At 39.0% G+C, this 16,117-nt stretch overlaps 1 protein-coding gene across 6 annotated transcripts in view; it reads left to right on the plus strand.

The window, feature by feature from the left end:
- TEX2 (testis expressed 2) overlaps positions 1–16,117 on the plus strand; it is a 103,035-nt gene that overhangs the window by 12,676 nt on the left and 74,242 nt on the right. Inside the window, exon 1 of one of the 6 annotated variants that reach the window (XM_087710257.1) lies at positions 1,129–1,202. The exons of 4 other annotated variants lie outside the window; for them this stretch is intronic. In XM_087710257.1, the coding sequence (XP_087566383.1) occupies positions 1,172–1,202 (31 nt within the window). In that variant the 5' untranslated portion in view covers positions 1,129–1,171. Of the gene's footprint in view, positions 1–1,128; positions 1,203–16,117 lie in introns of those variants that run through there. One more of the 6 variants, XM_087710256.1, reaches the window with a different exon arrangement.

Here is a 16,117-nt window from a genome sequence, read left to right on the forward strand (position 1 = left end):
TGTGCCCACATCCACATCCACAAATCAATGACCCCCACCTACGCATGCGTGTGTGACTCCCCCACCCCCATGTCAGTTTTCCTGAAGCCTTGGGATGACGAAAATGGCCTCCCGGTCCTCCAGAAGCCAGAAATGGATCATTTCTGAACTTCCGGTTGGGCCGTTGGGCCTGTTTTTCACTATCCCCAGGCTCCAGAGACTTTCCTGAAGCTTGGGGAGGGCGAAAACGGCCTCCCCCAGCCCTCTGGAAGGCCAAAAATCATCTGGCTGGTGCGTACATATGCGCCGGAGCTGACATTTCACATGTCAACAAATATGGCTCTACATTCCACCTGTGGCACTCGTGCCATAAGTTTGCCATCACAGGCCTAGGACAAACTGGATCAGAGAAACAATAAAGCCATCATTTGGGAACTAACTTTCCATAAGATAAATAAAAACCTGAGATGCAACCATGGTGCACCTTATTTAGGTACTAAATTTAGATGTTGCCCATCTCCCCAATAAGGCATCTCTTCTCTGCATAAAATAAGAGAAGTATGCCATATCAATTTACTTGTCTTCTGCTCCGTTATAATTGTTAGTTTTGCATTTTGAAAGTTAGGGCCTCTCTTTTCCTATACTTTAATTGTTAATCTTAAAACATTGGTATTTGGTTTCATCAGCAGGTTAGAGAACAGTTTGGGACCTTTATTACTATAATCATATTTATTTTTTCAAAACTATAAGTTTAGAACATGAAACGTACCTCCTTAGAATCTACAGAGTATTTCCAAACTTTCCACATTCAGTTCATCTTGTTTTTGACTGTTTGCTAACTAGTGAAAAGTACTAAGCATGTGGCCTAAGGTGGAGAAATATACAGCTTACAGTTATTCATACAGTATTTATGATTACATCTCACCATTTATGATGATGCTTCATCTCAGCAAATAAGTTATACTTCGGCAATATAGTTGGATTCAAAGCTAAGCAGGGTTGGGCCTGGTTAATATTTGAATGAGAGATATCAGGAAATCAAAGTGATGTAAGCTAGACTGGCTAGTTGAAAAACATTCCACAACAGGAAACAATACAGAAAACTGCATGGGCATGCCTACTGAATCTTCAGACTTGGTTGCTTCACAACGCTACTTTATATATTAAATCCTAATTAATTAGTTAAGAATGTATGGTTTATTTCTCGAGGGAGTTGTCACTTGGTAAGTCAATATTATATATTTCTCTTTTTCTAAAGTTTCATCTTCCTAAAAGTTTGAGAAAGGTTTTGTGAGTGCTCTCCCTTCCCTTTTTCCTGCCCTGCTTCCATGGCTTGAAAGTATTGAGAAGTGTTTGCATCTGAAGTCAGTGGCATTAATTCATGCTGTGACTCATTGTCAATTGAAAATGTGCTGTACTTTTTTACCTGAAAACAAGCTTCGTAAATGATTTTGCCAAGGAAAATTGGCTTCTGAAATGTGTACATTGTATTATAAATTATGAAAGTGGTGGACTTGGTTGTGTGTAAGTTATGCTTCTTAAAAGTTGGTTAACATGAAACTACCAGAAACAGAAATAACAAAGTTAAGATGGGATTTCTCAAACTTTGTGTTGGGATCCTCCAGGGACTCATAAGCAATTGATGTTCACAATATTTTACAAAATGTGATCAACCTTACATGGGAAGAGTGGAAAGGTGGTTAAAATTTCACTTCCTGAGCACCAGGTAACAGTTGGGATACTGCAAATTTGAGAACCTATGTTATATAGATTAATCTGGTTTATAAAATTTTAGTTTTATATCTCAACCCTAACCCCAATTTAGATTTGGAAACTATCTAACTCCAGAAGACCCTAGGGCAGGGGTTCCCAACCCCCCGGTCCATGGACCAGCACCTGGCCATGGCGTCCCAGAAACCGGGCTGCGCAAACAAGCAAATCCCCATTCCCAGAAAGCAGGCAGCACATGAAACCACACCTCCTCTGATCTGCGGAAAAAACAATCCATGGTGCCCAAAAGGTTGGGGGCCAGTGCTATAGGGAATTTACAATTTAAAAATTCCTGTGTCTTTGGCCAAAATACACTGTCTATAACATAAAATACAACTGGTAGGGACTTCCCAAGCAACTACTCCAAGGCCTGGGAAAACAACCTGATATTTAAAGGCTTTGTCAGGATAGGAGCTAAACCCATCTCTTTGACATTGACTTCCTTATGGCACTCATGTGATTTTTCTGTCTGCAAACCCCTTTTTCGTTGATTACTATTGCCCGATTTGAAGAAACGAAGGCTGCAGTTGGAGGTGTCACCTATACTCTGGTGCTTTGTGTATTATTTTTTAACTGGTATTTTCTTAATTAGCCCTAATTGCTATAAAAAAAGCATGCCTGTGGAGCAATGCCATCAAGAAGTAAAAAGCACTTTGAGGTCTTGTTTGGACAAAGTGCTCTTCTTGATACCTGGTTTTTGTGTAAAATTCCCTTTGAAGAATGTTGACATCATTATTCTTAGATCCATGCTCCAGTGGAGGACTCAAAAGAACTGAGGATACCTTGGAAGGAATTACACAATCAAGGCATTAGCTACTGACCTACCAAATCATACCTTGTACCAAATTACAATGGACTTTGCCTTATGGTTTCGGAAGAAGTACAAATATAATAATTATGTCTTGTTCAACATGCTGTTTAAACATTCTTAGTAGTACATGCAAAGGTGACCTTACATGGGCCAATAAACCACAACTCTCTCTCTCCCATGGATAAATTATGATGAAGCTGAAAGCTGACACCTGACTAGCCTGAAATTATTTTGAACTAGTTCCTGACTCTTTATTAGGCTGTTGTGCTCAAGAAGCCAAGCAGCTGCTGTTGCTACGGAGCAATCTCAGTTAGTTTTCTCTGGCTGTGCATGTGTGAATTTGCCCAGGAGATGAGGGTGTGTGTACTACAAAATCTACTGTAATATGTTTCAAATTGCCTTGAAAATAGAGATACTACATTGCAGTTTGCCTTGTTTTTAACTCTCTTTAACGCAACTAACAATTTATTCATGGTGGAAACCTGTTGAGGTTTTCTGTTTTTTTAAAAAAATTCCAAGGCAAAGTACCGTATGCACATTTAAATAGGAATTATTTTGACATTAGTTTCTTTTTAATCAATATAGTAATTGCTAATGAATCTATGTTTCATTTAGCTTAAGCATGCCCTGCTGCAAAATCCTGGTGCTGCCTTTTGTCTTTGCATTAGAGTTATTTAACCGTTGCTTTAGTTACAAAGCTCTGTAGAAATAGAGCATCATGTGCTTAGTTTCTAGGTAATTCTGGCATTGGAAATACAAAGCAAGCTTCTCATTTAACTATGCCCTCTGTTGAGCTTTCCACCTTTTCATATCTTGCTAGCCAAAAAGGGGAAATTGTTCATCAGATATTACATACAAAACCTGTCCAGCATCTTTATCATTTGCAGTAGCTTTTTAGGACTTAGTGCTACACAGCTTAGATTATACAATTTCTATGCTTTTTTAGCTTTTTTTTGCTTTTTATAAAAAACGCCACCTTACATTCAGAAATGCACGGGGAAAGGCTTCCTTATGCATCAAGGAGAAAGACCCCAAACCCTATTCTTATTATGATCTTTATATAGTTATACATCCTTACATGCCCCCAATTTGTGATTCTGTCTTTTTATCACAATAGTTTCCCATTGTAAGTATATTCCATGTTTCTTCTCCATTTTTCTATACCTTGGATTAGATTACCCTTAATTATCTCTAGATGTCAATCTTCGCTGTTCAATGTTCATTACAGATTGAAAATTAATGTGTAATTACGATCGGAATCTCCTCTCCCCTTCTGTCCCTCAGGCTTGCCCCACAGAAGCCTCTCCTCTCCCCTTCTCTCCCTCAGGCTTGCCCCACAGAAGCCCTTCCTCTTCTTGCCCCGCAGAGGCCTCTCCTATCTTATCTCCTTCTCTCCCTCAGTCTAACTCCTTAGCATCAGAGCGTTTTTCAGGTGGGGAGGGGGCCAGATGAGTCACGTGCTGGCCAAGAGGCAGTATATGTTAAACAAATAACATATCCTTCAGCGCTGCTTTGAAGATCTGGCTGTCCCGGCTGGCCTGGGGTTAAGATTCCAACCCCCTCCCGAATTGTGTGACTGTTGTGCTCTCTTTTAATATGTTGTATTGTTTCCATATTGGAATACTGTTTGTCTTTCCCCCCCTCCCTTTTTGAATTGTGAGCCGCCCTGAGTCCCCCCAGGGAAAAGGGCGGCATACAAATAAAGGAAATTCAAATTCAATTCAATTCAAATAATAGAATAGATGCAACCCAAAGCTCTGGTGGAAAAATGTTGGCTGAAGGGGGAAAATAGGCACTTATATCCTTGTACACCTAATGATGATTTTAGGCTGTTTCACTGTATCATTGTAGCATTGCCAGACACATTTTGATAAACAATTTGAGCTACTTTAACTCAATCCAAATTATGTCTGTTGACCCTCTGGTGGTAGCAAAACATTAGAAAGTTAATTAATAGGGCATAAATTCAACCCTTTCATTTGTCTGACCTTCATGTGTGGCAATTGGAGATGGACTCTCAGCATAGATATTTTAGTTAATAGTTATTGTTTGGTCTTCCTTTCATCTAATTATCTTTTTTTGAAAAACAATTTAAACTAACATCCATGTTATGGAAATGTAGTTTACATTCCTGTATCTTTTCTCTGTTTACTTGGTTGCTTTTATCCATCTCCATATTTTCTTTCTTCTTTTTCCTCCAACTTTGAGTCTACTTTTCCAAATGCTCCATTTATTTCAATGCCTCCTCAGCATTACATGATCTTTCCCCAATCACGAAAGAGATTAACTCTTTCAAATGGAGCTCAGCTAAGACTGACCTTTACCACAAGCATATATGGTTTAAAATTCTTCCTGGTCACATTCCTCAAGACTTTTATTAAATGCCTAGGTCTGGTCTCAAAAGGACCATGAATCTTAATGCCTAGCACTTTTTACAGTAATCACCCTTAATAGGTCAACTTTTTTCATTATTAAATTCTAGTAGGACATCCCCTCAAGAAGAAATGTATAAAAACCTGTATTGGTATGCTGAAGGGGGATGGTTAGCAATGTACACATAGAGATACCAGTGCTATGGTTCTCAAATAATCAGCAATTTTAAATAAAATTGTATGATTATGAAGTACTGTTTCATAATGCCATGTAGTAGCTGTTTGAATGAGGGATATATTGGGGATGGTAGAAGGAAATAAGACTGTTAAGGTATTTTGCTGCTTCTACCTTTTTCTCCCCTTTTTACACCTCCCACCAACAATTCTATAGCTTCCCTTCTATCTGAAGTTAGTTCACTAAATTGTTCAAACCAGCTTCCCCAGCCTCTACTCCACTGATGCTGGGCATTATCTTCCAAAATCATTTTAATTAGGAAGTTCAGTATATTTGAAGCAGGGGCGGGGTTCAGCAGGTTCGGACCAGTTCAGGCAAACCAGATGCTAGTTTTACATCTGGTTCACCGAACTGGTAGTTGCAAGAACAGACTGGCCCTGGCCACCCCACCCCTCCCCTCCCCTCCCAGGTGTCTCCAAGCAGCCCGTTTTGGATTCCAGGTAAGTGCAGGGCACACACAGAGGTTCTGGGAGAGAGAAAAATGGGCCTCCTGGAAGTTCCAGAAGTCTGGAAATAGGCCTGTTTCTGGTCTCTGGAGGGTCTCCCAAGCCCCGGTGAGGCCTTTTTCACCCTCCTGGAGGCTCGAGAAAAGCCTCCGGAGCCTGGGAAAGGCGAAAACAGCCCCTCCCGCCGTGGTGCAAGAGGCTGAGTAGGCCATGCCCAGCATGGCCATGCCCACTCAGCAACCGGGCGGAGGACCAGTTGCTAAAATTTTTGAATCCCACTCCTGATTTGAAGGCACTGATTGAAGAGAATATATGTAGCTCAGGTCTCAACTGTGGGGTCCTTGGTCTCTCTGAGCTTGTTTTTTTTTTCCTTGCAGACATTTCATTAACCAACTAGGTTAAATCATCTGTACACTTCTGTAAATATTTGCAAGAAAACAAGCTCAGAGAGCATCAAGGGCCCTATATTTGAAGACAACAAGTGAGGTAGACTGGTTTCAATCTAAAATGCATTATTTCCTGTTTCTAGAACTGGGAGCATCTCTGACTTACAATAATTAAGTTTAACTATTGAATTTGGGCGTCAACTTACTATTTATTCTCTACTTTTGCTATTGGAATATGTTTTGAAACAATTGTACTAAAGAAGAAAGACTACAGTGCAGTGATAAATAAGTATACATGCTTGCACAAATTAGGTCCAACATTCAAAGCATTTACTGTATTCTATTTAAATAATAATAACTTCTGCTTTTTTAACTGGACTATAATAAAATCATCTCATTTGAATGACTGCTTGATCCTGTATGAAAATTATCTCTTTATCAGCTTTTGAATACATATTTGTTAGCCTTTTCATAATACATATGATTATGGGCATGGTTGCGTTTTTACATCAGATGAATGAAAAAGGAGTGGGTGGATTTATATCAACCGATGAATAATTATCTCTATAAAGCACTTAGCAATAGCTCTGCTTTCCATGAGTGAGCCAAAAATAAAATAACCTGATTGCTGTGTCCCATATGTGATAGAATCCCTCTAACAGAATATGTGATGGCTTTCTTTGGAAGTGCTGTTGATTAACGGTTTCTGAATATTATTATTGTGGTTGGTCACACAACCAGACAAATATTTAGATTTGACATTTTTATCCACCTATCGAGTCCTTCCCAAGGACTTAGTATAGGGCAATATTATTGATAGTAAAAGTGGCAAATTTGTCCAAACCAAAATACATTGCAATATCTTAGCTATATCATAGTATCATAGGGCTGGAAGGGACTTTTGAAGTCTTCTGGTTCAACCTCCCACCCAAGATAGGAAACTCTATTGTATCTCAGAAAAATAGCTGTCCAAACTTTTCTTAAGGACTTCCTGCAATAGTGCACCACAACTCCAGGAGACAAACTGTTCCAGTGATTGTCCCAAAGGGCCTTTTTTAGGATGCAAATGGACTTTCTTGTTTTTTCTTTGAGGACGTTTCGCTTCTCATCCAAGAAGCTTCTTCAGCTCTGACAGGATAGTGGGAATGGAAGGATTTATATTCCTTGCAGAAGAATATAAGGAAAGAATTCCTTATTATTCTGCAAGGAATATAATAAATACAAGCTTCTTGGATGAAAAGCAAAAAATATCCTCAAAGAAAAAACAAGGAAATCCAATTGCCTCCTGAAAAAGGCACCTTTGGGGCAACCATGACCTGGATGACTGAGAATCTCTACAGACTGTTCCATTGATAGTTCTTACCGTCATGAAATTTCTCTTTAGATCCAGATTGGATCTTTCTTTAATAAGTTTACTCTCTTTGCCATATCTGTATGTGTTGACAACAATTCTGTTTCAGATCGTGTTTCTCCATTTAGCTGTAAACCATCCATGTAAGAGGTGGGATAGCCTGTCAGATGTTTTTGATATTTGATAGCCATGGCCCGACTTGTTCAGTATTTTTGACACAGGAATCAATGCAAAGACAAACAGTAGTGGTGATAGTGAAACTTCTTGAAATATTCCTTTCTTGATATTAACCTTTCCCATTCTATCACTATAGACCAGTATGTGTCTTCCATTGCACCATTGATCTTTGCACAAAGCTTCTGATGTTTCTACTGACTCCTGTTATTTCTAGCCACTTGAGTATCCAATCATGTGGAAGGAGTCAAATGTCATCTTGTAATTAATCCAAGCTAACATTCAAGTTGGTCTTCCTTCAGTTGCAGTTTTCCAAATTGTTTTGTCAATTAGAGTTGGTATTTTATTCTTTTACTGTTTGGGTGATTTCCTTTCTCACCTTGCTCAGGTGGAAAAAGTGTGTGCAGTACTATATGTTGTTAAACCGTTTGGCAATGAGTGGGTGGAAACCAGCCAGATGTTTCATACAAAAACCGTGCAGCTCATCTTCACTTGGCGCTCACCAATTCTTGATCTTCTTTGCTCCTTTTTTCACCATTTCTGCACTATTACAAGTTCTTTCATTTCATCTTCCTTTTTATTCTTATCCACCTCCTTTATTCGAGCAGCATTATTGTTGTATTTCTTTGGGTTGTCCCATAGATTCATCCAGAACTACACTGCTTGTCAGATGTTCACTGGTTTATTGCAATCTTTCCATCAATGGCTCGGTGGAAATATTCTGATTTTCAGTGTAATTGAATATTCTGCTTACTAGTGTGCAATTTGAGCTTAATATCTTCTTGGCTCTACCTGTTATTCACTGCTTTATTATTTCCATTTGCTTCCTTGATCTTCCTTGTTTCTTGTTTCTAGATGATATTTCTTAATCAGGTATTCCTTGATTTTCTTGTTTTTCAGCTTCATTTGTTCTAGCTTGCTTGCACTTGATTTTAGCATGTTGCTCTTATTTTCCAACCTAATTTGGGGATGCATTGTTTGGCTCCCCCCCCTTTCTTTGTTGATTTTTCATCCAAGTTTTTCAATTATATCTGCAACCATGCTGTACTTTATTGGGTTTGTTTCTTGCAGTAAGCTGGTGCTTATATTTGATATTACAGTTTTGGGATTTTTTTAAATTTGTGTTAGCTGTTTCTTTAGAACAAGCTTCAATGCAAGCAACCTAATTCTGTTGCTTTTGTGCTGTTCTGAATGCTTAGTTATGCTTTATTTCAATTCCTCTTGCTTTTTAAATAAAGGATTTTGTTCTTTCTGAAGAGAAGGCAGCGGATGGGAGACCTGGTTTGAGAATGAATACAGTTCAGTTCAGTTCAAATCTTATACTTTATTTCATATTGTAAATCAATGTAGATCTGCTAGTCTCTGTTCTGTTATTTCTGATCCTGGATCGGAATGGGACAACTTGCCACAACCAACTCGCTGCAGCCAGTTTGTTGTGGGACAACTTGCCAAAGGACAACTCTCCATGGGACAATTTAACAATTCAATTTAAATATTCAAAATAAATAAAGAAATATTGTAATTTTTGTCATTCACATTCCATTCAGCCCCTCCTTTTGCATCCTTTCTTTAATTATTCTGTTCCACCATTTCTTTGATATTAGTGTTACTCCTGTTCTATGGCGAATTGACCATGGTGAGTTGTCCCATGGCTGTGGCAAGTTGACCATGGCTGTGGCAAGTTGGCCATGGTGAGCTGGTCATGGCAAGTTAGCCAAGGTGAATTGTCATAGACCCATTCTGGATGCTGTTCTTTCCAGAACTGTTGCATTCTTTTCAGATATTCTCTTCTCATTAGACTTGATCATTATTTCTTTGTTTTCAGTCTTCATATATTTGCAAAGAGTAAATAACTTTTCTTCCAGGATAGTAGTCATACAGCTGCTGTCCCTGGTTGCTCAGCCGACAGTCCTGAAACCCGTTTGTCACCAGATGTGTCACCTAGCATGCTCCTTGTTGACCTTGATGATGACTGATCTGATATGGGTTTCTGTAAATTACATCTCACCATATTGCTTACAAGAGAGGCATTTTTCATCTGCTCCTCTGATGCGACCTATCTAATATGGTTGAATCTCTGGCAGAGTTCTCATCCTCCTTGGAGCGTGCAAGCCTCACAACCACATCAAGGTAGTGCCTCATTGGGGCATTGTTATTATCATGATTTGTTATTATCATGACTCATTGCATAGTCAGTCACATGTTTAGTTTGGGTATGTCATTTTTATCCACCCATCCAGTCTTTCCCAAGGATCTGGGATAGGCAGATGTTGTCATTTGATGCTGTTAAAGGTGGCATGTAAGCTGTTCGAAGTAAAACTGCTTTTTGAAATTGATAGTAATGTTGTCAATTTCGGTAATCTTTAAGTGGTGCTCCTATTATTTTGAGATTGCACCCAAGGTGCCTAGTGTCTTTGCTTTCTTTTGCACCAAACATTCTATTTCTATTTGCAGATCTTTGTATTTCGTGATTTGTCTTCAATTCTATTATGTATCTGCTGCCCCATCCACTATCCACTTTTTTTTTTGTCTTTCTTATTGACAATTGTTAAGTCTTGGGTATTATGTGGCAAGTGCTTGTCTGTCTGAATTCCAAGAATTCAAAAGGGATTATGTAGCTGGTTTCCTGTTTTTCAGTTCTCTAAAAATAATGCCCTTGCAGAAGGGATTTAGAATCTCTAACTGTAAAAGCACGTTTAGCCTATGACTTTACCTTTTATTTCTCTAACAACAAGTAGATTATTAAATCATTTAAATCTATTGAAATTAAAAAACCTAATTAAATAAAGATTACACAAATCAATTCTATCAACATTTCTAAAATACTTTGATGTGGAAAATCCCATCTAATATTTTTGAATGAAGAAGCAGCGGTATATAAGTAAAAATCCAAATCTGTATAGCCTTTGGGGTTTATATTTGTTTTTCTTGTGTTCAGTGACAGTGTTCTTTAATTGTTTGATTCCCAAACTTTTTTTCCCCGGGAGAAGCTCAGAATAGAGTATTTGCTTTGCCACTTAATTCATAAGTGCTTATGACTAAGGCTTTCAAACTTGTTTGGTAAGAGCCAGTGGAATGTTGGGTTGAGTAATCCTCTTATATAAATGTTATGAAAAGTCCTAAAGAGAACATAAAAACACAGAATTAAAAAAAAGACAAAGAAAAAGATTAAAAAGTGAAGGAAAAGATAAAAAGAAATAGCAAGATCTTCCAATTTCCTTTGTAGCAAATATAATTACATAAGATTACAAAGGTTGAATAATTCTCCAGAGGGAAGCACTGCTATCCTGTCACTTCTGCAGCCAGTGGTCTCTTGTTTTATGGATAGGAAACTGGCTTGTCATGTTTACATGAACATGGCCAATTGGAAGACATCTCTTTTCCCAGAATTGCCAATTGCTCAGTGAAAACTGAGATCGTCTGAGTATGACATTCTAACACATTTCTCTGGTAATCTTTGCTGTTAGTTATATTCTATGAGCATCACATTGGTGAAAATCATTTTCTAATCAGAAATGTGAAAGTAGAAATCATAAATGAATTCATGATGGTTATAGAATATTTCCTTCCATATAAGAGGGTTTATTTATTTATTTTAAATAGGACAGTCTTTCTCATTGGCTTAATTTAGAAATAACATTGCTATCTTTCTTGAGATGTTTAGGTACCTCATATAGGTTAAAATATTAAACTAGGATGAGAGAGACTTTAGTTCAAGTCTACAGCTGTGGCAACTCGGTGAGTGGCTTGTGGCCAATCATTCTTTCTTAGGCCTGCCTACCTCATAGGGTAGCTGTTAAAGAGAAAATTGGTGGTGGGGTGGGGGCAAGTGAGATTATTTTGCTCCATTGAGCTCATGAAAGAAACGTGAGATATAAACCTAACCAAAAAAGAAGCAAAGACATAACAACGAGCATAAGAGGAACAAATAAATGTGTTTTAATTACTTTTGACTGCTAGGATTGTAACATGGATATACTTAGAGCAGTCATTGTGTGCCTTTCAATGTGCACATTCAGAGGAAGCATTCAAGCTGATAGCCCTATCTGACTGTGTCTTTAATAATTCATGTCCTAATTTGTGTGCTTTCAGATGTTCTTGTGTACTAAAAAGACTAATTGCCATTTCAGCACTCCCTTGTTTAATCCTAAATTTCCAGCTCCTTTATGAGATTTTTTTCAACACACTTTAGACATTTTTCTTGTTTTGAAAAACCAAAGGAGATTGGAAGAAAAGGCAAAACTGAAGCAACCCACTCACCTTGAGAAAGCAGAGACTGGAATAAAGCATCTGTGAGATCCTTAATACGTAGCTCATTCAAAAGTAATGGCCTGAAAATTACAAATTAATTACAGAATACAGTTTCATAAAGGTGAAGTCTATCATCTAAGCGGTTGATTAATTGTGGAAAACAAGTGCTACTAAAATTAAATGACTTGTTACCTGTCTGATAGAAATTAAGGCAAGTTTGGCAACTAATTGAAATGAGTTTCCCAGTAGCTTATATGGCATTTATCAATAGGTAAGTTAGCTTTGGGATCTTTCTTTCTCCAAGGCAAAACAAAGTCCATGGAGACTGGCCTATCATCGAAACCTGTATTTAAGTATTTAAGTCAAATCTCTTTTTTTGAGTGGTTCAGCACTGAATAGTTTTGAAAGTATGGATTCTCACATGGCACTAAGCCAGTAATGGCTAACCTTTTTGTCATTGCGTGCTGAAAGTATGTGTGCACGTGTGCCAGCGCACGGGTGTGTGCCACACCCATAATGCAATGGTGGGCAACAAACCCCCCATGCTCCCTCCACGCATGCGCGAGGGACCCCTCTCGCACATGTGCACATGACACACACACACACACCAGCGGTCTGTTTTGGGCCTAGCAGGCCACCCTGCAGCCTCCTGCGACTAAACATGGGGTTCGGAGGGCACCGCCCCTGCGCTTCCCCCCCTATGCATGAGCAACCCCCACCCCAACGCATGTACGTGCAACCCCTCATGCATGCACGAGCATCTCCCACATGGTCCCATCAGCTCCCCCCCACACACACACATGCACAGCAGAGACCCAAAAATTACAGGACAGGAGGCGCACGAACATGGGCGGTGGAGCTGAGCTGGGGTGACAGCTCGTGTGCCCGTAAAGAGGGCTCGGTGTGCCACCTGTGGCATGTGTGCCATAGGTTCGCCATCACGGCACTAAGCCTTGGTTTATTTAACCAATGTTTATTCAATAATCTGCAGTTGGGCTTACAGCATATAAAAGGCTGCATCATGAATGAGATAACTACAGCCATGCTATATTAGTGCAACTTGGAATCCATTTGTAGCTCCACTGCTATGAAAAGCTTGAACTATTGGTACATGAGGAATTGGAAGCACTTTGCATTTTCTGTGACCTTTCCAGCACATCTTGTGATTTTCCTTGTGAATTTGAAGAGGATAGTTATATTTCTATGTCTCTCTGTTTTCCTCTTCTGGACTGAGATTTCCCAGATAGACATCATGACCTTTAAACCTATTGATGTTTTCCATCTTGGTTTTGGTCAAGCAAAAAAAAAAAGGTACTGAAAAGAATCAAGAACTGTTTGCACTGATCTATAGTAGTTGAAATGGAATTACTAGGGCTGGAAAATCCTGTGAGAACTGACCTTTATAGTAATTTAATCAGTGATGTTATCTGTAAATTCAGGATCCTTGGAGGCAGATAAATGAATTTCAGGTTAGTTGCTAACAGTATATAGCCATTTGATATGCAGTGTTCAAAATTTAGATTAGATTTGAGATACAATGTTCAGAATTTAAGAAGTAGATGAATCACCAGTATTTATATCTTTTAAAGATAACAGTGTGATAGGTAAATCTTTTAAAACTTTGTTGGCAATTGATGTGCAACACTGCATCTGAAAATGTACAGGCTGCTTCAGAATGAAACTGGAATCATTTTTGTGACTTTTAATATTGAAGATCCTAATAGATAGGCTTTCTTTAATTAGAAAAATTATAGAAGATAATAGAATGAAAAAAACAAATGTCATTCCAAAAGGTTTGGACTGTCAATTCTTGTTTCTCGATGATGATGTGGATGCACAGTTGATCATAAAGAAGTATAATATTAAACATTGATCTTTTAACCAAACTATGTACAACATTTTTAAAAGCTGAAGACTACTCTTTAAGGCTGGTTGGTGGGGCTAGAACAAAAACTAAATTGGAATTAATTTAAAAGGGATCTAAAAAGATGCAATACTGAAAGGAAGTACATTTTGGAATGTATCTTCTGCTGCAGAACTTTGCATACAGGTAGTCCTCTACATATGATCCCAATTGGGACCAGACTTTTCGTTGCTAAGCAAGGCAGCTGTTAAGAGCCTCTCTCTGAGGGAAATAGGCAGTTTAGAAATAGGAAACATAAATATTTTTAAAAAGTGAGTAGTGTCCAATTTTACACCCTTTTTCCATGGTTGTTAAGCGAATCAGTGTGGTTAAGTGAATCAAGCGGTTGTTAAGTGAATTCGTCTTCTCCCATTGCTTGTTGGAAGACCACAAGTGTCCATCACATGACCTCCAGGATGCCACAATCATTATAAATGCATGCCAGTTGCTAAGTGCCTGCATTCTGTGCATGCAACCCTGTGGATGCAGAGGTGTTCATAAGTGCGAGGACCAGTCGTAAGAAACTTTTTCAGTGCCATTGTAAATTAGAAAGGTTGCCTAATTAGTGGTTGTTACTTGATGACTATCATTGAAGAGCTGGTAGGAATAAGTTGGAAAGAGATGATTTTGCATACTCTGATTGGGTTTAAGTTTGATTAAGTGCATATTAAACCACTAGATTGACTAGATGTGAACAAAAAATATTTGTAATAATTCTACAAATGTATATGATTTCATTTAAGCCAAAACTTTGGAGTTTGGGTCCCATATAAATTGTACTGAACAGATTATTGTGGATCTTCATGTTTTTAAATTCTGATTTGCTGAATTGATAAAAGGTTGTGCAGTAAATTGAAGGCACCCAGCCATTACAGTCTAATTTTCTCAGGCTGATGTTAATCAGAGAAATTCTGAATAAAGATTCAGCAACGAGAGTAGAAGCAGTTGTCAAAAGGTAAGCGAAAATGGAGAGAAAGGAGCATGAAGCAATACTATGCTCAATTTAATTTGCTATGGACTCTTACTCTATAATACGTGTGGGAGGAAAATAATTTGTCCCTGAGGCAGAGTGGTTTCTCTTAGGGTGGATATTGGTTTATTTGGGGGATTCCTTTGAAAAGCAGTAAGGTCAAACCACTGCTATTTTATATATTACATACTCTTAAGAAAAATACATCATGATCCAGTGACAGGTCGGATCTGAAACAAATTGCTTTTCCTTATTTTTATAAGCAACTGTAGTTTTGGGGGAGGAAAATAAGAAAAAAAAATGTCTCTGCCTACCAGCATCCATTGGGATTCATCTGACTAGCGTCCTTAGCAAATAGCCTGATCAGCTTCAGCACATTATCACAGCCTGATTCAGCATAAGCAGCTGATTGGCGGGTGGATCAGCCTCTCAGAATACCCCCAATCAGCTGTTTCCAGAGATGAACGTTAACAACTGGTTCGCGGGTTGTGAACATATGTGTTTCAGCCTCTATGAGGCTGAAATGCAGCTTCAAACAAGCTGCTGATCTACTCAGGAAGCTCCAGTGAGTACAGCAGGCGCAGCGTGGAACCGGTCCATCCAGGCAGCAGCTATTCCAGGTTGGCTATTTGGCCTCCGTGTGTCCCGTTTTTGGGTGGTTGTAGGCAGTGGGGATTGGCAGTGGCGGTGATGCCAACTAGAACTGCCCAAAAACACGACACGTACAGGCCACAAATGGGGCGTGTAGAGGTCAAAAGCACAAGGTACAGAGGCCAGAAATGTGAGGCACGGAGGTAGCGATGGTCTGTGGCAATCCCTGCAGCCTGGAACAGGTCTCAAATGCGACGCATGGAAGCTGAAAATGGCCAAAGGATGGGGGCAGGTGGGTGGGGCTACATTTGGTGTATAAGACGCACCCAAATTTTCACCTCTTTTGGGGGGGAGTGTATTTTATACTGCAAAAAATACGGTAAGCTGTCTACAGAATTGTTCAGATGATGAGGTATCGAGTCCTTTCCAAGAACCTGGGTTAGATAGATGTGGATACAATACAATAGCAGAGTTGGAAGGGACTTTGGGGGTCTTCTAGTCAAACCCCCTCCCTAGGCAGGAAACCCTATACCGTTTCAGACAAATGGCTATCCAACATTTTCTTAAAGACTTCCAGTGTTGGGGCATTCACAACTTCTGGAGGCAAGCTGTTCCACTGATTAATTGTTCTAACTGTCAGGAAATTTCTCCTCAGTTCTAAGTTGCTTCTCTTTTTGATTAGTTTCCACTCATTGCTTCTTGTTCTACACTCAGGTGCCTTAGAGAATAATTTGACTCCCTCTTCTTCGTGGCAACCCCTGAGATATTGGAACACTGCTATCATGTCTTCCCTAGTCCTTCTTTTCATTAAACTAGACATACCCAGTTCCTGCAACCGTTCTTCATATGTTTTAGTCTCCAGTCCCCTAATCATTTTT

This window comes from Thamnophis sirtalis, unplaced genomic scaffold (assembly GCF_051295495.1).
Source record: "Thamnophis sirtalis isolate CommonGarterSnake01/CBP01778 unplaced genomic scaffold, rThaSir2_p1.2 scaffold_3, whole genome shotgun sequence".
Taxonomy (NCBI): Eukaryota; Metazoa; Chordata; class Lepidosauria; order Squamata; family Natricidae; genus Thamnophis; species Thamnophis sirtalis.